This window comes from Colossoma macropomum, unplaced genomic scaffold (assembly GCF_904425465.1).
Source record: "Colossoma macropomum unplaced genomic scaffold, Colossoma_macropomum, whole genome shotgun sequence".
NCBI lineage: Eukaryota > Metazoa > Chordata > Actinopteri > Characiformes > Serrasalmidae > Colossoma > Colossoma macropomum.
The window spans coordinates 23,384,343-23,409,962 of NW_023494802.1; the positions used below are offsets into that span (position 1 = coordinate 23,384,343).

The following is a 25,620-nucleotide window of genomic DNA, read 5'->3' on the forward strand; positions in this document are numbered from 1 at the left end:
TTTAAATGGACCAATATATTTAGGCTGTAACTTTTTACTTCCCTCTGTAGCTCTGAAGTCTTTGGTAGATAACCACACACGGTCTCCAGGTTGGTATACGGGTGTAGCACTTCGATGACAGTCTGCTTGTTCTTTGTTCCTTTGTAGCATAATCTCAATACGTTGGTGAGTTTCTTCCCAAATCCTCTCACTTCGTTGCATCCAGGCATCCACTGCAGGAACATCTGTCATGACACCAGTCCAAGGCGCTAGGGGAGGTTGGTAACCGAGAATACACTGAAAAGGGGTGATGCCTGTAACTGAGCTCATGAGGGAGTTTTGGGCCATTTCTGCCCATAGTAAAAAACGGGACCAATCATTTGGGTTATTATGGCAGAAGAGTCTTAGGAATTTTCCTAATTCCTGGTTCATGCGCTCACATTGACCGTTGGACTGAGGGTGATAGCCGGAAGTTAGACTTATAGATACTCCTACATGTTCAAAAAATGCAGACCATACCTGGGAGGTGAACTGAGGGCCTCTATCCGAAACAATGTCTTCCGGTATACCGAAAAAGCGGAAGACCTGGTTAAACAGAGTCTCTGCTGTCTGAAATGCACTGGGGATAGAGGCAAAGGGCACAAAACGGACTCCACGTGAAAACCGGTCAATGACTGTAAGGATTGTGGTATAACCTTGAGATTCAGGCAGGTCTGTAACAAAGTCCACTGCTAAGTGTGACCAGGGTCTGACAGGTATTGGTAATGGGACTAGTTTACCAGCGGGTAAGGTCTTGGGGGTTTTGCATTGAGAACAGGTGGAGCATGATGCTACAAACGTGTGAATGTCTTTGTTCATGGATTCCCACCAATAGCGATTGGCTAACAATTGTTGTGTACGAGTCTCCCCGGGGTGGCCAGAAGTGAGTGCAGAATGGGCCCATGTAATTAGCTGAGTGCGAAATTGGTTAGGTACATAGAGTTTTCCTGGAGGGCACTGATCAGGAACATTAAAATTAACCAAGGCTTTCTTGATCTCATCATCGACCTCCCAACGAACAGAGGATATAGAAACCTCAGTGGGTAAAATACGTTCAGATGTGGTCTGAATGGGAACTGGATTGTTACTCTGATGTATTCTAGATAAAGCATCTGCTTTTGTATTCCTGGAACCGGGGCGATATGTTATATTGAAATTAAACCGTGAGAAGAACAGGGACCATCGGGCTTGGCGTGCATTCAGTCTTTTCGCGTTACGAAGGTACTCCAAATTCTTATGGTCAGTCAACACTACAAAAGGATGGTTAGCTCCCTCTAACCAGTGCCGCCATTCCTCTAATGCCAGCTTGACGGCTAATAACTCACGATCTCCTATACCGTAGTTCCTCTCTGTTGGGGTTAACTTGTGAGAATAAAATGCAATGGGATAGAGTTTCGGGGGAGAGCCTGATCGCTGGGACAAAACCGCTCCTATACCGGTTTCTGAGGCATCAACTTCTACTACGAAAGGTTCTGAGGGATCAGGGTGTTTAAGTATGGGAGCCGTGGTAAAGGTCTCTTTCAAAGTTTGAAAAGCATTTTCAGCCTGTGTATTCCAAATTAACTTCTTGGGATTACCTTTCAACAAGGAGGTTAGGGGAGCAGCAATGCTACTGAAGTTGCGAATGAACCTGCGATAGAAATTAGCAAACCCAAGGAATCTTTGCAGTTCTTTAACTGAAGAGGGAGTGGGCCACTGAACTACTGCCTCTATCTTTTTATCATCCATTACCACGCCTTGAGAACTGATCACATACCCTAAGAAAGCAACAGACTGGAGATGGAATTCACATTTTTCGCCCTTAACAAATAAATTATTTTCAAGGAGACGTTTCAGAACAGTACGAACATGTTCTACATGAGTATGTTTGTTAGGAGAATACACAAGGATGTCATCAAGATAGGCGATGACGTATTCACCTAACATGTCTCTTAGAACATCGTTAATGAAAGCCTGGAATACAGAGGGGGCGTTACAGAGGCCAAAAGGCATAACTAAGTACTCATAGTGCCCCCTAGTGGTCACAAAGGCAGTTTTCCATTCATCCCCTTCTTTTATTCTAATCAAATTGTAAGCGCTTCTAAGGTCTAGTTTAGTGAAGTATTGGGCTCTCTTTAACTGTTCTGAAGCTACTGGCACTAGGGGTAGAGGATAAGGGTAGGCTTTAGTAATCTGATTTAAACCTCTGTAATCAATACAGGGACGAAGACCTCCGTCTTTCTTCTTTACAAAGAAAAAGCTGGAGGCTACGGGTGAGGTGGAGGGTCTAATGAACCCTTGTTCAAGGGCTTCCTGAATATAAGTATCCATGGCTTTTTCTTCTTCTTGGATTAACGGATAGACTCGGGCTTTGGGAAGTACTGGATTAGCTACAAGATCAATAGAGCAGTCATATGAGCGATGTGGAGGTAATTGTGTGGCATTGTTCTTATTGAAGACCTCTTTGAGGTCCGAGTACTCAGGGGGAATGTCAATGGGAATGTCAGTATTAGGGCTTTCAACTGAAGTGGATCGGATGGAAACTACAGGGGGTGAAATACATGTCTGAAGGCAAAAGTCTGACCACTTCTGTATTTCATGTTCAGTCCAGGAAATCGTGGGATTGTGTTTTTCAAGCCATGGGAGACCTAGGATCAATTCAAATTCGGAGTATTCTAATACTAGCAAGGGTAAAAGTTCAGTGTGTAGGGCGCTGGTTTCCAGATGAACAGGCTCTGTTATCGCTGAGATGGTTCCCACTCCTACTGGACCTCCATCTAATGCTGCCACCCGTAGCGACGTTTCCAGGGCCTCCACAGGGATTTTTAGTTGTTCCAATGCACCAAATCAGCATGAATAAAGTTTCCTTCGGCACTGGAATCTATGAGGGCTGAAATAACAACAGAAGTTTGGTGACAGCATACAGTTACAGGCAACAAGAATGATTTAGAAACCAACCCCTTTGTGGGAACACTCACCACATTAGCACGTGAGGGGTCGGCACCTTATGTGTTTGTGGTCGGGTTCTACAGTCACGGATGCGATGACCAGCACCACCACAATACAGACACAGGTTTTCTCTCAATCGACGGAGTCTTTCTTCCTTGGAGAGACGGGAAGAATCACACTGCATATGTTCTTCCACTTCTTTCTGTTCCACTGAGTCTTGGGGGGTTTTCATTCTGGTGATCATCTTCCTGGCTTGGTCTACTCTGGGTTTGCCACGGTTATTCAATAAATGGTCGAGTCTGATGGAAAGTGTAATGAGCTGATCTAACGTTAAGTCGTCATCTTTGCAAGCCAATTCAGTCAGAATTTCCGGATTCAGTCCTTGACGGAAGGTGACCAAAAGAGGTGCCTCGTTCCACCCACTGCTAGCTGCTAAGGTGCGGAACTCTAACGCATAATTGACTACTGAGCGATTACCTTGGTATAGTTTGGATAACAACTCCCCACTAACCTTTCCTTCATATGGGTGATCAAATACAATTTGGAATTCCTTGAGGAATTGGGTGTAGGAAAGGTTATGTATATGAGACCAGCTGGCTGTGGCCCATTCTAAGGCTCTGTCCGCTAGACGAGAGACTATAAATGAAATTTTAGCCTGATCAGAACTTGCTGGGGAGTTATCAAAAAAGATTGAGCACTGGAGCAAAAATCCACGAAAGTTATCAGGGTTCCCATCAAATTTATCAGGTTTACTCACTGGAAACAGGGAGCTTGGTGTTTCAGCTTGGGCCAAAGGGCTGGTGGCGCTTGCCTCTGATTCTACAATGTTCAAATTCTGAAGTTGATCAGTGAGTCCTTTTACACTTGCCACAAGTTGCATCAGTTGAGCTTGTTGTTGTAATTGCTGGTGTGCTAGTGACTCAAGAGAGTGGGTAACTCCAGATAATGCATACTGATGTCGGCCTAGCAATTGGCCTTGTTCAGCTAAAGCCTTCTGAAAAGCCTCCGGATCCGCCGTCTGCATTGCAGGCGAGGTATTCTGTAACGAGACAGAAAGGGCCAGATGCTCGCGGTAAAAAACAAAAGATGAGGCTTTAATATCCAAGGGTTTGACAAGAATCGTGGTCAGTAAACAGGCATGGGTCAGATCCAAAACAGCAACAAGGTACAAAATGGCAACCATAACCAAAGGGCAAAGACAAAAGGGAAAAACCAGAAATCCAGAAAAACAGTCCAAACACAAAAAGGCAATCACAAAAACACAGGAGAAACGCTCAGTAGTTCTACAAGAGAAGCAATACCTCGCAATCTGGCTAAGCTAAAGCCCGGGCTTTTAAACTAAACTAAACAAGTCATGTGACATGGAACACAGGTGAACAGAGTTAGTATTCAGGAGACTGTGAGCGCTGATTGGAGCGTGAGGGAAGGTCAGGGGTCACGTGAGTCAGGTGATCTCTCAGAGGATTCTGGGAGATGGAGTCTGAGTGTGCATCAGGGCCGGGATGTGTGACACCCTCCTCTTTTTACAACACTGTGTAAGCATTTGGGGACTGAGGAGACCAATTGCTATAGTTTTGAAAGTGAAATGTTTTCCCATTTTTGCTTAACATATGATTTTAGCTGCTCAACAGTTCGGGGTCTCCTTTGTGGTATTTTTCATTTCATAATGTACCAAATGTTTTCAGTGGGTGACAGTTTTGGACTGCAGACAGGCCATTTTATCACCTGGACTCTTTTACTATAGAGCCATGCTGCTGTAATACATGCAAAATTTCGTTTGACATCGTCTTGCTGAAATAAGCAAGGCCTTCCCTGAAAAAGACGTTGTCTGGATGGCAGCATATGTTGCCAAAGCATGTATATATCATTCAGCATTAATGGTGCTTTCACAGATGTGCACGTCACCCATGCCATTTGCAGTAATGCCCCCCTATACCATCATGAATGCTGGCTGTTGAACTGTGCACTGATAACAAGCTGAGTGGTCTTTTGCTCAGAGGACAAAGAATTTCAAATGTTGATTTGTTGGACCAGAGGACACTTTTCCACTTCCTCTCAGTCCATTTTAAATGAGCTCAGTAGGCCCAGAGAAGGTGGCAGCATTTCTGGATCCTGTTTATATATGGTTTATTCTTTACGTTTAAGAGTTTTAACTTGCATTTGTGGATGCAGCGCCAAACTGTTTTTACAGACAGTGGTTTTCAGAAGAGTTCCAGAGCCCATGCAGTGATTTCCACTACAGAATTATGTCTGTTTTTAATGCAGTGCTGCCTGAGGGCCCAAAGATCCTGGCCAGCAAATACTGGTTTTTGGCCCTGTCCCTTGCACACAGAGATTTCTCCAGATTCTCTGAATCTTTTAATGATATTATGTACTGTAGATGATGAAAAGCAAAAGTTTGCTCTTTGATATTATTCAAGTGTTGTTCTATTTGCCCACACAGTCTTTCACAGAGTGGTGAACTGCTCCTCATCTTTACTTCTGAAAGACTCAGCCTCTCTGGGATGCTCTTTTATACCCAATCATCTTACTGACCTGTTGCCAATTAACCTCCAGGTGTTTTTTAGCATTACACAACTTTACCAGCCTTTTCTTGCCCTGTACCAACTTTTTTGGAACATGTTGTTGACATCAAATTCAAAATGGGCATACATTTTTCAAAAAACAATAAAATTTCTCAGTTTCAACATTTGATATGTTGTCTTTGTGCTATTTTCAATTATATATAGGGTTTAAGTGATTTGTACATCATTACATTTTGGTTTTTTTTTTTTTAATTTTGCACAGCATCTCTTTTGGAAATTGGGATTGTATTTCTCAAGTGGGGGTCCAGCTTTCTAGTTTCAAGTAGAAGTGAGTATCATGTAGAGACTTGGGAATAGTCCATGTTAAAGAAAATGGGGTACAATAATCCCGTAATGGCAAAAATGAAATGATGATAATGATCAAGGCATTCATGTAAACAATATTAGAATGTCCAAAAAATGCAACTGAATTCACTTGATTCAAATACGTACATAATTTCTACATAAATAACATATATCAATGCTATTCTGGCTTTCAGTTACTTTGGTAACTTATTGTTTTGTTGTAATACATTTTTTCATGTTGAAGTGATGTATATATTTGAATCAGGTAAAAATTACTTTTTCAATGTCTTTAGTCAAAGTTTGGATTCCTACCAGATGGAAAAAACAGATTGTTGGGATACTGTGGGAGTGGCTTGGTTCTTGGCCTGTTTTGATGTGGAGTGCATGGTCCAAACTGAATTTAATATCTACACTGCTGTAATTCTTCTTTCATGCCCTGCTGTGTTCATGTGTTCATGCTGAATTCATGTAAGATCTCTATGTGTTTCCAGTTGCCTTTAAGAGAAGTCCCTGGGAGTAATTTCTGGTTGAAGTTAGAGGGAAAAAGCGTGGACACCCATCCATTCAAGCTTACCCACACCAAAGCCAGTTTATGTGAACAGATGACCAAAACATGTCACAAGTGAATGATGTTATTTTTTAAAATTTACTCAACATGATTGCACACCTCATCGGTGCCATGTCTAGGTGGGAATAATTTCATGCTTCATTTCTGGGTTTTAAGATGGAGACCCTGTGGATTTTCTCCCCGGAAAATATTCTGTGGTTACACATTTGGACCTAGTAGCCGAAGGGCATGTTATAAGAAATGTGTAGATTTAGATATTGAAGAAGCAACGATTCAGCACTTTGGTTTCTGTTAGTGGGATGCTATATTTGGCATTAAACATGGTTCCATCTTCCGTAACCAATTCAGAGGAAGTTAGGCCACTCATGGATTACTGAAGTGTATTTCATTTCAAGGCTGTTTTCTGTTTGCAGTGAAGTATGTAGTTTTTGTTTAGGATTGAGTCTAGGGAAGTACAAGAGGAGCAATGTCAGTAGGTTATTCAATTTACAAAACACATCATACTAGAAGTACAAAAAATTTTTCCAGCAGTCTTTAGCTGATCCTTAAAGCACAAGTGACAGATGAAGATACTTGCAATTACACACAGTAGACCGCAGTGCGGTGCTCTCTTTTAAGGAGGGAATGAAATCAGTGTGAAAGTGCTTGGGTAGTCCGCCATGGGACATGGCTTAGAACGATCTTCCTGTAGAACCCTCCCCACTACCGCTGTAGAAGCTAATTACGGAATGGTGGAGGAGCTGAAAAATGTTGGAAAGTTTTGAAACTTTAACAATTAATCTTAGAGGAGGGATAGGATCTGAGTAGTTCCATCTATCACATTTCATTCCCTTCAAGCCTCAATGCCTTTACCCCTGGCTTCCTCTTTCTCTCTGACTCTATCTCTCTCTCCCCTCTTTCTCTCTCTCTCTGTTTCTCACTCTCTCTCTGTCTCTCTTGCACTCTGTCTTTGTATCTCTCTCTTTCTGTCTGTTTCTCTCTCTGTTTGTCTGTCTCTCTTGCTCTGTTTTTTTTGTTTGTCTCTTTTTCACTCTCTCTGAGTTCAGTGCATTTCAAGATAGCTTTATTGGTATGACTGTAAGTACACTGTAAAAACAGCAACCATGTGGTAACAGAGAGTTGAACTGGTTTTATTCAACTTTGATAAATACTTTGATTCAGTTTTATTTGAGTTGAATAAAAGTAGTTAATTTGCTGTTACCACATGAAAAAAGTATTTTTTTAAGATTGTACTGACAAAGCATATCAATACAAACAATAATAACTAAATAATAACTAAACAAAAATAATAATAAGAAGAAGAAGCAAAAAATCAATACATGTTTTTGTTTTTTGTTTTGAACAATTTTTTTTAAGAATCAAAGTTCTCTCTCTCTTTTAGTCTCTCTGTCTCTCTCTCTCTGTCTCTCTCTCTCTCTCTCTCTCTCTCTCTCTCTCTGTCTCTCTCTCTTTCTCCACTCCTTCACTCTTCTTGTGCTGATGTTGAGTGTGCCCTTTGTCTTCATGGAGAAGGACGCAGGCACTTAATGAAAGATCAATGGCTGCAAGGTCGAAGGCCTAGCTGAACAAGAAGATGGAGAGGAAGTTAGAAATCATTCAACAGTGAACAACAGGGAACAACTTGACATTTATTCCGGGCCGCTGTATAGAAGACACAAAACACAATATAGTGTCAATAATATTAACTAAACCATTCCTTATAGTGCTAATAATAAGATATATGTGAATTATATGTGGATGATAATAGTTTTGATTGTGAGCTTTAAAGATGAACAGCCATGTTGCCCAGTGAGAGCTTTTAAAGCGAATCGTTTGGATTTTATTTTATGAAGGTCTGTAATTAACGTTTCTATGGCCTACAGATACAAGCACTTGTCAGTGCCATTAAAAAATTTAGGTCTACAATTTGAATGGAGTGTACGCAGCTAAAATTAGGCACAATGTGTTCTGCATACATATGAGGAACATATTCTAACTGAAAAGTAAATATTGTAATCTAGGACTATAGTGGTCTGCACATACAAGCATGTGGTCATTTTGGTGCCCACAACATATTCTCATCATAAACCATGTCATACATGTATTTATACATTTTATTTAATTTCATTTTGTATAAGTAAATAAATAAATAAATATATTTTTAACTATAATCACTGTAGTTCAAATGAAAGAAATTCAGAACTTTGCCATATGGCATGCCAAATGCTTCCTGGAATTGCCATATGATAACACATTCCTTTATGTCCAGTGTCCTTGAGAGTCTTGAGGCTAAAGCTTTAGCATAGCTAGAAAACAGTCACAAAGTTAGTTATAGTAGCCTTAACCAATAGCTGATAGTGTTAAATTAAAGCATCATGCCATTAGGCAGGGGTGGAAAAAATGCAGAGAAATTCCACTTAAGTGAAAGTACTTTCTTTGTCAAAACATGGAATTATGGAGCTAATAAATGTATTTTAAAAGTAAAAAGTATCTACATTTAAACATAAAAAAATTTCAAGTAGAAAGTAAAGGTTAAAAAAATAAATACATTAAAAACGGTCCTAGTCCTTGCACAAATACAAATTAGCGTATTTGTGGGCAGTATCATTTTACACTGATATAAACTTGGCTGGTTGTTTTAAAGGGCTTATGTCATACATTTTTCTTGCTTTTTAATTTTTCCCACTTTTGCGTTTGTGGGGTTTTATGAACCAAAAAACAGTCACAGTTCATTTTTACATTACCATTTCCTTACCTCTCCTTATCCCTCCTTACAGGCTGTTTTTGTTACTGAATTCAAAAAGAGTTCTTTGTGTGGCTTAGTTTCCATGTATGGACTGTATGGTCTGTATGGAAGTGAATGGTACATTTTGAAATCTAACAGTATTTACACACTACAACTCTTTTATTTTAAAAAAGCAAGAAAAGGTCATTTTTGGGTGCTTTAATAAAAACAAATAGTTTGAATGCATGGGACCTCGATTGATTGACTAGAAAAAAACACCTGTTGGCCTGTGAGATTTAAAATGAGTACCTTAGGCAGTGACAATCCAAACAGTAAAACATAGTTATTTTTTTGTGGAAATGTAACTGAGTAAAAGTACAGGTATTCAAATCTTCTAGTTCAAATCTTCCTAAGTAATTCTTTAGTACACTGAAGTGCAAAGTACTTAAATATTTGTTTCACCTTTTCTATTAGGCTGACCGCAATGGAGAAGGTTTACTGTTAAAGACCATAAGCTTCTAAAGAAGCTTATCTCTTTCTTCATTAGCAGTGTAAGCTAATAAAAACATTAATTCAGTAATTATGAATATGCTTATGCGTTGTTTGCCACTACAAAGCCAGGCAAAGCCTACAGGCGAAACACTGTCAACTCTTTGTGAGCTTACCAGTTGCTTGATTTGTTAAATATGGGAAATTAAATCCTTGAACATTGTGATTCATTAGTGCAGATTTCTCTTTGCTTGATTCTTGGTATTTCACTTGACACATCACAAATGACTATTGTTGACACTTTTGTAAGCCAAAGTCTTTTTTGGTCCCTAAAATCTTTGAAAACATTTATAAAATGAGAAGATTATAGGATACTAAAAATATTTTTTTTTAGTTTAATTCAATGCACTGAGCACTTTGCAGACCAGACAAGCCTGGAAAATGTCATGGACCATTGCTCATTTGTCTGCTCATGTCTTGTTCTTTGCTGTTCAGCACAACTCACTATCCACTCATTGTGCTGTATTCTGGCATTCTGTACTCTCACACAGAACTGTAAACGGAGTGAGAGTTTCCCAAACGCTGAGTGTTTTAATCTCTTCATTGCTATCTGATTGTGGCTGGCAGCTATAAGGCAAGGTGGATAGTAGGGAACATTCCTATCTCCTCTTCCCTGAAAAATAACTGTCAGGACTTGGCCAGAAGAGAACTTTGCTTGAACCCCACCCACCTCTTTGACTGACAGGTTGTGGCTTCAAACCAACTCTGTCCCCACATGCTCTCTCTCTGTTTCTCTGTCTCTGTCTCTCCGCCCTCTGTGATTGACAGTAATAAGGCGGGGACTCCACTCTGCTTCCTATCCTGCCTGAGGGAGAGGACAGTCTATGTGTTATCTATGCCATATAAGTGACACTCATTTGAAGGAGCTGGCAGGAGGGAACTGTAACCACATCACACCTTCCTTTAAAATACTGCAAAGAACTGTGGGATATCTGTGGGAAAGAGCTGGATACGGTTGAGTGACATGCGTGTTATTAAGAAAATAGGCATGTGGCACCAAAAAAAAAAACAGTAAAACCTGACACTTCATTTGACATTCAGCTGTGGTTGCAGTTTCTGAAACTCAGTTGCTAATAGCATATTTCAGTTTAAGGAATAGTTCTGCCAAAAATCAAATGAACATGACTTATCACTTACCCTAGAAGTAGTTGATCAGCCTAGCAGTTGATCAGCCTAGCCTAGCACCCAGATCTCTTACTTCTGTTTACTTTTCATACAAAATGAAATGCAGCACCTCATTTTCGTAGTTTCATCGGCATTCAAGGTGCAACTTCTATCTGTTTTACAGTTGTGAAGCCTTAGCCACCTAACAAACAAACGTGACACCTGCCTAGAGACGTTTTGGTGTACAACACACTCCTTGCAGTGCAGTTTGAAAGTGTAGAGTAGTACTACAAAGCAGGAAGTTGCGTGGATGATAATGTAGTTCCAATTTTAGATTAAATGTTATGTCTTAAATATATACATGCCATTTTACTAAAGCCTTTTTTACTTTTTTATGTAGCTTTTTAATAGATTTTTGAAAAAGATAAACTAGGATTTTGGCATGTATTTACCCAGATGGAGTGTGTGTGTGAATGTCTATGTCTGTCTGTCTGCCCTGCGATGGACTGGCGACCTGTCCAGGGTGTATCCTGCCTTCTGCCCAATGACAGCTGGGATAGGCTCCAGCACCCCACCGCGACCCAGAAGGATAAGCAGTTTAGATGATGTGTGTGTGTGTGTTTACCCAGATGAGATTGGTGACATTCTAAGTCAAGTGTCTGTTAGCAGCATTAGCCTAGCATCTCCTGTTGTGTCCTGTTGTAACATGTCCTGGCTAATTGACTGCATTTGCTGTATCATTTAAATGTGATTGTTTGCCAGACTGTTCCTTTAATGTCACATTACACAGATTTTCTAAATGATTTCTGTTTTTACTGTGATTTGTGTGTCCGAAGGTACAAAGCATCTTGTTTGTTTGCAGCAAAAAATGTAATGTTTGAGTCTGTTATAAGCTCTGGTTTAAGGTAGATTCAAAGTAGATATAAATAGTGTTTGAGTTATTAGATGTGCATGAATTTACTTTTTAAAGTTACTTTGTTAATTCATTGACCTCCTGTACTGCCAGTGAGGGATCTTGCCGTGGTAACCTCACTGTGGTTCCTCCAGCTCTCTAGACCTGCTTGATCACTTTGGCACCAGTGCCGTTTACCTTCCTGCAGTGATTAACTGAATTACCTGGATGCTCAAGCCTGCCATTATCTCAGCTGGACACTCCAGAGAGTGTAATGAACAGTAAATAGGGCCCAAGTGATATTGGCTACAATATTTATGTTAATTAATACTTGCTGTTTTGAGCAAAATACATTTGAGTTTAGGAAATTTGACAATTAAGGACTGATGACCATATTTGACAATTTACATTTAACCACAGATGATCTTAACAGTCAATAAAGCACTGTTTATCTAAAACTACTGGGGTCTCTTTAAGTTTTGAACATTTAAAATTAGATTGATCATTTTTACGTCAATAGTATTGGTTATCTGAATTGTTAGCTCCTTGAAATCAGTATCTGTATCAATGAAAATTGACATATTGGTTGCGCCTGAAAAGTAAACCATCACATCCCTGTTCAACTCCTAATTTCTAATCAGGCTGATTAACTGTCAACCACTGTGTGAACTCACAGTGTCCTTCTTTCCAGATGTTGTTAACCTGCTGTATTCTCATATTGAGCTCTGTACCTGTCATGTTTTCATATCTCTAAGTTTGTTTTTTATGTTCGGTCATTCCTTCAGCCTCAGTAGTCCCACAGATACAGATATACAAACCTCAATTAACAAAAGTTCAAAAAGTATATAAAATGTAATGAAAAAACAGAAAGCAGTGTTCTGCAAAACTACATTCACCTGTACTTAAAATGAAAAAGTTAATGTTCTAGCTTATCAACTACATTGATACACTACTATACATTCTCTCTAATGCTTGCAATGCATTCCAAAAAAATTGAACAGGGGCAATTTTAGGAACATTGTGATATGTTCAAAAACATCTTAAACGGGTGATGTAATCATACTTGGATATATAAGGAGTATCCACGAAAAGCCTATTGGGATGGAGGATGGATCAAGGCGCGACACTCAAAATTTAAGAACAATGTTCCTAAGGCTATCGCAAGAATTTTAGGTATTTTGTCATTTGTGGTGCATAATATCATCAAAAGATTAAAGGAATCCAGAGAAAAGGCAAGGCCGAAAACCACAACTGACTGCCAATGACCTTTGATCTCTCAGACAGCACTACATTAAAAACTGTCAAGCTTCTCTGATGGATATCACCACACGAGTTCAGGAATACTTTGAAACAGCGTTGTAAATAAACACTGTTCATTGCTGCATCCACAAATGCAGTTTAAGATAATATGCACAGCAGAAGCCATATGTCAATCAGAGAGTGTGGACGCTAGACTGGCCTGCCTGCAGTCCAGACTTGTGTCCCATCTAAAACGTGTAGCACATTATGAAGAAAATAATGACAAAGAAGGTGCTATGTGGTTGTGCAGCTTTAGACGTGTACAACGAAAAAATCAAAAATAGTTCCGCCGGTGTTTTCAGTCCCCAAACGGTGATTAAGTATTGTTAAAAGGAAAGGTGATGCAACACAGTGGTAAACATGAAACAGTCAATCTGAGGAGGATGTGTTTCCCTGTCAGTTCTTGGTTCCTCTTCCTCTCCTTACTGTTCCTGACACTGTCACACTCAGCTTGTTGGTTAGGGGTCTGGACCTTAATTTCAGTGTAGCTTCTTTGTGATAATGTATTTTGCTCTGTCCATGAATGCAGTCTTTCATAGGAACTAGGCAGTTTGGAAACTACAACAAAAGCACCACCATGCAAATGTGAGCTCGATTACATGACAAAAATGATACCTCTGTCTTAAGCATGTGACCTTATATAAGTGATCATACATATAAAATTATTATATTTAAAGTTTCTAACTAAATTTAATACAATAATGGTAACACTACAATACTGTTTCGTTGTTAATAGTAACTAATCAGGAACTATGCAGGAACAAATAAGTAGTTCTGCATTAATGCTTAAGTAACTACTCTTAACTACCAAGGACTACTAGTTAACTACTCAGTAGGTAACAATGAACTAATGATTAGGGTAGTTCACTATTAACTAAACAATAACTACTGAGTCTCATAGAGAATTACTTGGTAACTATGGTTTCTTAGAATAACTACTCATAAATTACCCATCAATTCAACATTAATTGCCCAATAGCTGAGTCTGACAAGGTTCCTGCTGAACTACTAACTGATGTAGTGTATTCCAACACTTCTAACAGTAGTGAAATACACTACACAATGTGCAGTCTCTACTATATAATGGATTATATGTTTCATTTTATATTGTTCCTGATCATCATTAGCTCCTGATGAAGAACAGCAACACCTCAATCATTATCTAACAGATGAAATTACATAATCACTTGGTATTATGTAGAACCAAGTGAATTTGAAGGCAGAACACATACACAGTCAGATATTTCTGTGAGCCCTCTCTTCAACTGACCCTGCCCTCAAGAGGACATTAAAGGAGAACTACTGTTCAGAAGAAACACTGGCACATGTGCTCCTGCAGAAAACAATGATGTTTTCTATTCTAAAGATGAGAGGTAAGCAGACTGGTCTACTGAATAGTGTAGTATTTTAGCAGTTGTCCCATTTGTAGGCTGATGTGCAAATTGGGCAAACTGGTTCACACTGCTAAATATGAAGATGTACATTAGCCTTTTAAGGTTTCTGATCAAAACAAACACATGAGGGACACCAGTCAGTACAGTGTGGTGTGATGCCCCCAGCCTTCTCTGAGGATACCTGTTTTTGTGAAAAGAAATGGAGGGTATAATCCATTATATTGTAGAGACTACACACTGTGTAGTGTATTTCACTACTGTTAGAAGTGTTGGAATACACTACATCAGTTAGTATTTCCTTTTTTTGTTGATTTTCTAAGTCAAAATTCATGCCCATCCTCTACAGAGAACACACTTCTGCACATTTCAATGCACAATTTCTGTTTATTTGCTGAATTTAACATATTGGAAAAAAATTAAATGTTTAAGTTTTATTTTATTCAGTATGATAAACTCAAATGAATAGCAAATGCCAAAAGTTGCAGAAAAAAAGCACTACTACTTCTTTAACATTTAAGGATCAAAATATACCAGTGAATCATTCTTGTGAATGTGCAAATGGAAAGGAAGTAGAGGAGGACATCAAGATTCGCCATCTGTCTCTCTCTGTCTGTGTTTTTCATCACTCTTGAATTACGATTTACGCTTTGAACTTGGCTGTCCTTATGGGTGTGAGGTTGCTTTTGAATGTAGAAAGACTATTATTTATCTGTCAGGTTCTAACGGCTGGAGTTTTTTTTCCCCCAGTCTCTCTAGGAATAGTTAATTTGCACCAGGCAATCAGAAGCACTGTGTGAAACAAAATAGCCTCTATCTCTCACAGCTGTAAGATAGTGAGGTAGAGAGGGATGCTTTTATAGAGGCTAATACTGGCTTTTAGAGGCTACTCTGTATTGTAAAGTGCTACTGTACCTGTTTGGTCTCCCTCTCTCTTTCTCTTTCTCTCTCTCTCTCTCTCTCTCTCTCTCTCTCTCTCTCTCTCTCTCTTACACACACGCACACACACACACACACACACACACACACACACACACACACACACACACACACATACATACACGTACACACACACATCTACAAAAACACTATTTATTAAATATTTTTTACATGCCAAGTGCTCTCTCGTAATCGAATCAGCTACGCTAGCAGATGGGCTTACATAAGATGGCTAGCCGGGAGAGAGAGACACACAGAGAGAGGAGAGAGTAAGCTTTTTTCAATTTAAAGCTAATGCTTTTCATAAGCACATCTTTAGGCCTGATGCTCTATTCTTAATTTGCTGATCTGTGGTTGAGAAAAGCAGCTCCGAGCGCTGTGCAACAAAGATGGAATTAATAGCACAGAGAGAGAGAGAGAGAGAGAGAGAGAGAGAGATAGAGCTCTGAGCTTATAGTACAGATGCACTGCTTACAGTAAAGGTTATCTGAGGCACAAATGCTCAGGCGCAAGAGCTTCATATGTACATGCTGAAAAAAAAATTACTTGATTCAAATTTGTGTTAATTTAATATACTTTATCAGTGTGGAAATGACAAACACATTAGAATCAAGTAAATTCAGTGCATCATTTTTCTCAGTGCAGATGTACAATACAGTGTTAAAGCCATAGACAGCTAACATTATGTAAGACTATTTATAATAACCTCGTAACACTCCTAAAAACTATGCAACCTGGTAGACTACCATCAGATAAACAGTACATAAATGTTTTGTCTTTGATTTCAGTTTTTTCATCATATTTTTATGTTCTATTCATATATCTTTGAAATGTGCAGTAGTTTTGCATTTAAAATAACGCTGCATTGTCATTACAGTGAACTGAATCACTTCCGTCAATCAAATGCCAGCTGCTATGGGGTGTGTTGCTAAAACACAAGTGTAAGTGCAAAGAGGGAAATTGTGTGCAGAGCTCTAGGCCAGTTTTGTCCAATAATATTGTTTGTACACTTAAAAAAATCATCTATTTTATGTTACCCAGCTGTTATATCTCCCACATTCATGTTGAAAGTGTAACACAATCAGTTACCACTCCACATGAACAATCTGATTGGTTAGCATTCAGCTGATTTGCATAAAGTTTGCCTAGAACGAGAGAACAGAGGGAGCTGGACGGGCATCAGCAGTTTGATGTGTCAGTTATATGTGTATATATATATATATATATATATATATATGATGTAAATTATCTCAAACATTCAAATAAAAAAAGGCAAATGATATCACTGCTCAAATCATGTATGTGCTGCTTAAAATTTCAGCACAACAACTTAAACTGAAAGCAATTCTCCCAAAATGAATGGAAGCTGTAAAGTGTGGATACATTAAATACTGCAAAATGTGATACTATGTTTAGTTATTCAGGCTTTTGTGTAATTTTCTGGAAGAAAAAAAAACTGAAGGGTGCTCTCTGACTTGCACAGTACTGTGAACAGGAGCGGATAGAGCAGCCTAAATCCATTCACAGAACAAAGTATTATTACTTACATTAAAATCACTCAAATAGTATCAACAAAAAAAAAAGTTAGATCTTAGTACATCCAGCATTTAGGTGTGGGTCCCAGGTGCTGAACCAACACAAATACAAAAACAAACTATTAAACAAATATAAACTGTGCAAAATTTAAACTTGCTAAAAATCTAAAAGTAAATTCTAACTTTCCTCACAAAATATAACCTAGCTGAGTATAAATAAAAAATATTAATAATTTGAATGTATCTATTTACTAGGGGTGTATTTTCTTTAAAATATTTTAGGGATTTAGGATTTCAGTGCATTATGAAATCTCAAATTTCACCATGGTTTGATTTGTTTACATTATTTTAGTACAATTCAGAATTACTTTTAATGATATATTGAATGCACATTTTTACACTGTAGTAAAAATTGACAATAAAGGGGTTTTTACATTTTAAATAGCCTGAGCCGTTTATTTTAACCAAAAAGGTGCATACTTTATTAAACATTATAATTATTGTGCACCTCTAGTTACTAAGTACTTCTGCACCACAGACACTTACAGTTAGACCTGTAAGTCAGCAAACACCCATCTATTTAGCATGCAGAGTCCTCAAGTAACCAGTTTTGAGCTCTAGCTCAGTTTGTCCCCTGACTATGATCCCTGGTGGGGTGAGAGATGATGGCCTGAGTCTGGACCCACAGGCAGAAAACATGACGAACTCTCTCTGTCTCTCTGGCCGGGGAAACTGGAAGCTGCCACTCAGAAGCACACAAACAGCAAACTGATTTTGTGGAGTTTCACTCAACTTTTGAACTCTGGAGCAACACACTTAAAAAGGTTTCACCGATTCCAGTTACATTTGTGTTCACTAAGGATTTCTGGTAACCATGCATGATCAGTCAGGAGTCTGTGAAAACTAACAACAACACTATCACTGATAATATATGACTACAAACTCCTCCCTTTGAAAAACTAGTCATATCTATGAGAGAATGAAGTATAATTTGTTTACAATTTAATGGACATATTCCTATGATTGAAGAATGCAGAGTTCTGTTCTACAAAAATAGGCCTTTCCAAAACTGATGATACTCAGAAATTGCCCAATAGCTTGGGTTCTTTAAGTGTGTTTCAAGTGCAGGTCAATGCATGGAAATATTATCCAGATAGATGCAGCAGATTAGGTTGAAAATGCTATAATCGTAATAATGCATGTTCAGTCTGTGGGGACGGTTGTCTGACCGTGATGGCTTAGCACACTCAAACAGCATGCTTGCATCATAGCGTTGCTGCAGCATCTGCTGTTATCCATTAAGTTTTAGCCCGACAGACAGGTATGTGACTGCTCAAGTCCACCCCCCCTCTGAATATATTTCTTAAATTTTTTTATGGAATATTGGCCAAATATCCATAACATAAACAAGGTTATCTTTGACATCCCCTGTGATGGAGCACTTCTTCATCTTTCTCCATAGTCTTAAAGGTTTTTGGCAAAATGCCAACTGTATTTGAGGTTTTATTTGATGTATGCACTGTTAAAGTCAAATATATGCACAAGCAGTAAGCATGAGATACAGTTACGATGCAGTCATAATTTCAGTTTTGCTGGATTATAACGCATGATGTTGCGGCTGCTGCTTGTGATGACGATGATGAAGACAGTGATGCGATTATTATTGTTGTAGGATTGTAAGTAAAAGGTGCAAAGTTCATAATGATGATGATGGTTGTGATCAAGATTTTGAGTAAGTTCATTATTGACCATTTGTAAAATTCAGAGAAAGTCCAGCCTCCTTTACTTAGTGTCATTTTAGGTTACCCAGTAGCATCTTTAACAATTATACTAACAGCCTATAAGGTTTAGTAGTACAGAGGAAAATTTAGAAACACACAGAGGAGTACATTTAAATGCAAACAAAGGAAGCCATGTTTATGTTAACCAAAACAGGGACATCGCTTAGCAACTCTATATTAAAGTGGCAGGTTTTCATGCCTAATAAAAGTAGGCTTTAGTGACGAAAGCTACCCCTTCAGACACTGGAGCAAGCTTTTAGTGTTAGCTTGTGCCAGGCATTATCCGTTCTTCACCAACAGGTGTTTTCACATCTCTTAGCCTGATAATTCAGAGTAATTTACTGTCCATGCCATTCTCACTATAGGTTTGTGCTGAGGAGTTTTTCCTTCTTCTGAGGGAGAAAGGAACATTTAAAGATTATTGTGCTTAGCTGAGAGGTGTGTTAATCATAATTTTAAATATGTAAAATCATAATTTTAAATATGGTGGTGATGATGATGATGATGGTAATTATGATCACAGTTAACTCACACTTTTGATTTCCCTTTCCATCTCCTAATCTCTCTCTCTTTCCCCTTTTTCTCTCTGCAGCTGCGTCCAGTTTCAGTTTCTGCCGGGCTGCGCTGGACCACACAGTCTCAGCGGAGGAGCTGAACTATCAGCTCCCACGGAAGGCTGGCGGCAACCTGACTTGGCATGACGGCCGCAGCCCAAGGACAGCGGGCAGAACTGTCAAACTACTGCAGCAGCCTGGCACTGAGGGAATACAGGTATATTCATTAAAGGCAACACTCTCTCTCTCTCTCTCTCTCTCTCAAATAAAGACATTTTTAAAAAGACAATAAAAACACTCACGTCATAACAACACAACTTCTTGCACAGAAACACATACACACACACACACACACAAGCCCAAGGCCCTCATTAAAAGGTGAGAGCGTCAGTAATTATGTATTACTGCACTGTGTGTTTTTTGTGCTCATCTGTGGATAGGGAGTGTGTTTTCCTGTGTATTTCCGCTTACTGTCTGACGACTGGGGCTCATTAGTGTGTGTGTGTGTGTGTGTGTGTGTGTGTGTGTGTGTGTGTGTGTGTGTGTGTGTGTTGATATGACAGCACTAACTGCCTCTGCTGTATTCTCACACCAGGTTTGTAAAATTTGTCAAAGCCAAAGGGAGCAGACACATACAGTCTTCCGCCCTTCTGTTTCTCTCTCTTCCTCCGCTTTTCCCTTCCTTTCCCTTTCTCTCGTCTCCTCCTTCTCTTCCCCTTTTCACTATTTTGAAATCTCTTGAAACCTTCACCATTAATCATTAACGTTCTTCCTTTTCTTAGACTCCAAGGGTCATGTAAGAAAACTTCTTACTTATTTAAGGTCCCTTGGCTTTGGGTCCACTGTTAAATCAGTACCTGTGATGTTTCATTCTTTCAAAGCATAATGATTCAGAACACTTCAGAGAGTCTTACAGCATCTGTAGGTATGGTGCAATCTTTTACTTAACTTGCATGTCCAGTCCAACTCACAATAGACATTGTCACAGAAGCCCAACAAAAATCCAGGCCCCGATGCCTAATGAGAAGGCAGAGGATGAGAGTGTCAAGGAAAACTCCCTGGAAAGAAAAAAAGGCTTTAAAGAAATATTCCAGCATTTTCTACCTACTCTACATCTGCTTCAGCTGAGCTGTACTGTTCATTAACACAGACAATAATCTTGATTATTTAATTTCTCTGTACTTAGTAAAGAACTGAAACCTGTTGACTGTGATGTTTGATGATGGAACACACACACACCCACACATCATCTAAACTGCTTATCCTTCTGGGTCGCGGTGGGGTGCTGGAGCCTATCCCAGCTGTCATTGGGCGGAAGGCAGGATACACCCTGGACAGGTCACCAGTCCATCGCAGGGCACTTTTGGAACACTGTAGAAAAAATTATGTAATTCTGGTTACTTTCATGTTCCCAAAGATTTTCCATGTACAGTCATCCTGGAGCCTGCCAATACTCACAATAAAACTCACAACACTTTGTTAGTAATGTACATGCCAATTTTTTCCCATTTATGAGAGAGCAAATCATTTACAGCAAATTTGTGTAAGACATTTGTGATTTTTTACAGAACTGAAATATTCATAAAAGTATGTGACTCTAAAGCTCACAGGAAGTCAACATGTGAAACAATGTGAAAAGTTACAAATAGTTAAAGGAACGGTTCAAGAAAATAATCTAATTTACATTTACAATTTTTTCACTTACCCCAGATGTAGTTGATCAGCAAAGACATGTTTGAGCTCCATATTTTGCTTCTTTATTTTTCAGCTGGACCTACAAGGCTAATGTTGCTAATAGAAGACTAGAAGTCAATAGTTACCTCTTCCATAAATACATGCCTAAAACTTCTCTCAACCTGCTCAATCCACATCATCCACAAGTCTTCTTTAAGATCACACAGACTTGTTGATGTGGTTTAGAGCACAGTGTAACTGAACTATAAAAACAAGTTAAATTCTAAAGTAATCCATGTTAAGATGTTATGATACTATTGAAGTGTGGACTCTTTCACATGTCCTTTTTATAAAAGAAACAGAGAACCTGCATTTAGTACTCTTTTCCAGTTTTATACACCCCCCCACACACATTAAACCTCCACCTGCTTCCTCTTTGCTCATTACAAATACACAGGCATGTGTATATTGCTGTGATGCATATGTAAGACATTTAGTCTTGTAAAATCAATGCTACTTAATATAACAAACATGTTTATGATGTGATGACACATCACACCTGATGTCCTGAATAACACTGGATAAAAATATTTTGGAGATGGGACGTTCCCAATCCCAGTCCTGGCAACCCCATGCTCTGCATATTTTCTCTACTCTACTGAGCCAAGAAGTAGCTTGTAAATTGGTCAGTAAGTTGAATCAGGTGAGCAGGATGAGACAAAACGCAAAAATGTGCATAGTGTGGGGTCACCAGGACTGTGATTGGGACCCCCTGTTTCTAATACTGCTGTCAGTTGGTCTCGGTTTTATCTGAAAAACTAATTTCCCACCAGAAAGCACTACATGCATGGCTAAGTTGTGACACACCACTGTTTTTGTCATGGCAGAGGATAGAAGCAACAGTCGAACAATGACAAGCATTCAAATAAACATGTTTTAAACATGTACAGTTAGCCCACATTTTATAACTGCTTCATATGAGTTCAAAAACACAAGTAAAATAGGCCAAATCTGATAGATGCTCGCTAAAAAACTACAACACCCAATTCACAGCTTCAGAAATCTCTCACACCTACCACATGAACATGCACACCAGGTGAACGTGTTCCTCCTTAGAGAAAACTACCAGGTGCTGGTCAGAGCAAGAAAGATGAGTCTCAATTTGTAATCACACAGGCAATAGCACAGGCCGCAGGGATGGGCTGTACCACTAATTTTATTTTCGATCCTGATACCAATCCTGATACCTATACTTTTGTGATTTCTACAGTGCAAACCAGCAAAAAAGTGGACATAAAAAATCTATTTTAAAGCCTTTACATTAGTATTACATAAACTGCCACATAAACTGCGTTTAACATCTCAAACATGAAGCAGTACTACAAACACGAAGACTAAACCACATCTGTGAAAGTGAAACTAACTAGAATACACAACTAACAAGAGTATATATGCCCCTTGGAGGGTACACATATCACAGTTTGGGAGCTACAGCTCTATTCAAACCAGACTTTACACCAGAACACAATGCACTAATGCTTACTTACTGTACTGAGGGAAATTAATTACTCCCCTTTTGTGATCTATACCCTGGCCTTCATGTCTTCATGCAGTGCTTAAAAGCGGTTTTCTGTGATATAATGAAGATTTTTTTAAATCAGCCATTCATCATTATGGTCGCCGCAGCTTTATCCATATTGTATTACTGTTTATGAGTTGTTGTTTTTTTGTTTTTTTTTTGTCAGAGAGACTTTTATCCTTGTATTAAAATGTTTCTAAAGGCTTAGTGGGCAGAAGAAGAAACTCACAGGAGTTATGGTTAAGAATCGTGCTTTTGCAGTCAATGAAACAGTAGCTGACTGTCAAGCTGTCTGGCTTTATGAATAAGGCTTTAAATAGAACATCTTTTTCTCTTTTTCCCTGCTTTCTCAGATTGGCAAGGTTGGCCTCAGTTTTGCATGAAAGAGTATGTCTGTGTGTGGGTTTGTGTGTATGGGCAAAATGCACACTTGGATAGACACGAAAAGGTGATGCATCAAAGGCATCTTCTTCATGCATTATAAGTTTCGTGAGTTAAAAGCGTATGCCTTCATTTTAGATTCATTTCCAGATCAGTTTTAAGCAAAAAATCAGGTTAGCATCCTGCAGCACAGATGCATTATAACATAATCCAAGCAGAAACACAGCAAAGCACACAGCCATATGATATGAAACGTGCTTGGAGATTGGGGGATTTAAATCAAATACATCTCTCCTGGTCCCTCATGTAATTACTTACCTTACTGTGCTTGCAGCATATTACCACTAGCTATTACCACTAGCTGTTCTCTCCCATGACTCGCTAACATGAGTACAAGGCATATCGACCCCATAAAGAGGGTTCAAAATGATTATGCATATTATATCATAGCACTAACGGGTATGCTAACACGTCACCAGTCATAATATGAGAAGTAAAAAGTATTGGAACTACACAGCATGCAGTTGAATGCAAAAGTTTGGGTGCCCCTGCTTAATATATATATAAACAGGAAATATTTAATGAACATTGATTTATATGCAATGAACATTGATATATATATAATGAACTTTGATATATATGGAATGAACACTGATAATATATACAATGAACTTTGATATATATACAATGAACATTGATATATATACAATGAACATTGATATATATGGATTGAACTTTGATATATATGGAATGAACATTGATATATATGGATTGAACTTTGATATATATGGAATGAACATTGATATATATGGATTGAACTTTGATATATATTGAATGAAAGTCGCTGTTGAAGGGTTGAGGATGAATGGGCATTAACAAACTCCAGGTGGAGCTTAAAGGAAGGGAATTCTGATAAAGTGACCAGTATCTATACACAGTGATCCCGTGGACAGAGTGACCTGAGAGTGGCGGATATATGATGTGAAGACACAGATGGGTGGAGTTTCAATATATACAAAATTTGACATGGTGCAGAAGAAGAGTCAGATGAGGCCATAACTTCTGTTTGAAAAATGCTCTTTTATTGAGAGCAAGGGAAAACAATGCCACTTGAAAAGCACCTGAAAATTGAGGTAGGTCACTCCTAGCTGTACTCTTTCTTCTGATGGTCACCAAACACAAACACACTCTCCCTAACTCTGAGCTGGACACAAAATAACAGAGTAAACACATACACACACTGTAACTAAAGAACAACAACATAGCAACATTAAATAACAATGTAAACAGTCTGTTTTTTGTGCAAGGCTACAACACACACAACCCCAAAAGTCCCTCTCTGTCTAAACAAAACATTTTATGAATTATATTATTCATTTTTTCATCTCAATGTTCGATCCATGTACATCAAGGTTCGTTCAATATATATACATTTTCATTCAATATATATCAATGTTCATTCCATATATATCAAAGTTCATTCTATATATATCAAAGTTCATTCCATATATATCAGGGTTCACTAAATATATATCAAAGTTCATTCTATATATATATCAAAGTTCATTCCATATATATCAAAGTTCATTGTATATATATCAAAGTTCATTCCGTATATATCTATATATATCATATATATAATGAACATTGATATATATACAATGAACTTTGATATATAACACAGTAAACACATACACACACTGTAACTGAAGAACAACAACATAGCAACATTACATAACAATGTAAACAGTCTGTTTGGTACACACACACACACACACACACACACATACACACACACACACACATATACATATATATATATATATATATATATATATATATATATATATATATACAGTGGGGTGCGAAAGTTTGGGCAACCTTGTTAATTTTCCTGATTTACCTTTATAAATCATTGATTGTTTGGATAAAAAAATTCCGTTAAATATATCATATAGGGGACAAACACAGTGATACTTGAGAAGTGAAATGAAGTTTATATGAATTACAGAAAGTGTGCAATAATTGTCTAAACAAAATTAGGCAGGTGCATAAATTTGGGCACCAAAAAAAAAACCTTCTCAATATTTAGTAGATCCTCCTTTCGCAGAAATAACAGCCTCTAAACGCTTCCTATAGCTTCTAATGAGAGTCTGGATTGTGGCTGAAGGTATTTTAGACCATTCTTCTTTACAAAACATCTCTAGTTCATTCAGGTTTGATGGTTTCCGAGCATGGACAGCTCTCTTTAAGTGACACCACAGATTTTCAATAATATTCAGGTCTGGGGACTGAGATGGCCATTCCAGAACGTTGTACTTGTTCCTCTGCATGAATACCTTAGTAGATTTTGAGCAGTGTTTAGGGTTGTTGTCTTGTTGGAAGATCCAGCCCCGGCGCAGCTTCAGTTTTGTCACTGATTCCTGGACATTGATCTCCAGAATCTGCTGATATTGATTGGAATCCATGCATCCCTCAACTTTAACAAGATTCCCAGTCCCTGTACTGGCCACACAGCCCCACAGCATGATGGAACCACCACCAAATTTTACTGTAGGTAGCAGGTGTTTTTCTTGGAGTGCTGTGTTCTTTTTCCTCCATGCATAACAACCCTTACTATGCCCAAATAACTCTATTTTAGTTTCATCAGTCCACAGCACCTTATTCCAAAATGAAGCTGGCTTGTCCAAATGTGCTTTAGCATACCTCAAGTGGCTCTGTTTGTGATGTGGGCGGAGAAAAGGCTTCCTCTGCATCACTCTCCCATACAGCATCTCCTTGTGTAAAGTGCGCCGAATAGTTGAACGATGCACAGTGACTCCATCAGCAGCAAGATCATGTTGTAGGTCTTTGG

The 25,620-nt window shown here is 38.6% G+C and overlaps 1 protein-coding gene across 1 annotated transcript in view; it reads left to right on the forward strand.

The window, feature by feature from the left end:
- samd10b (sterile alpha motif domain containing 10b) overlaps positions 1 to 25,620 on the forward strand; it is a 117,333-nt gene that overhangs the window by 42,294 nt on the left and 49,419 nt on the right. The window contains exon 2 of the mRNA XM_036591960.1: positions 19,171 to 19,349. Within this exon, the coding sequence (XP_036447853.1) occupies positions 19,171 to 19,349 (179 nt within the window). The remainder of the gene's footprint in view (positions 1 to 19,170; positions 19,350 to 25,620) is intronic.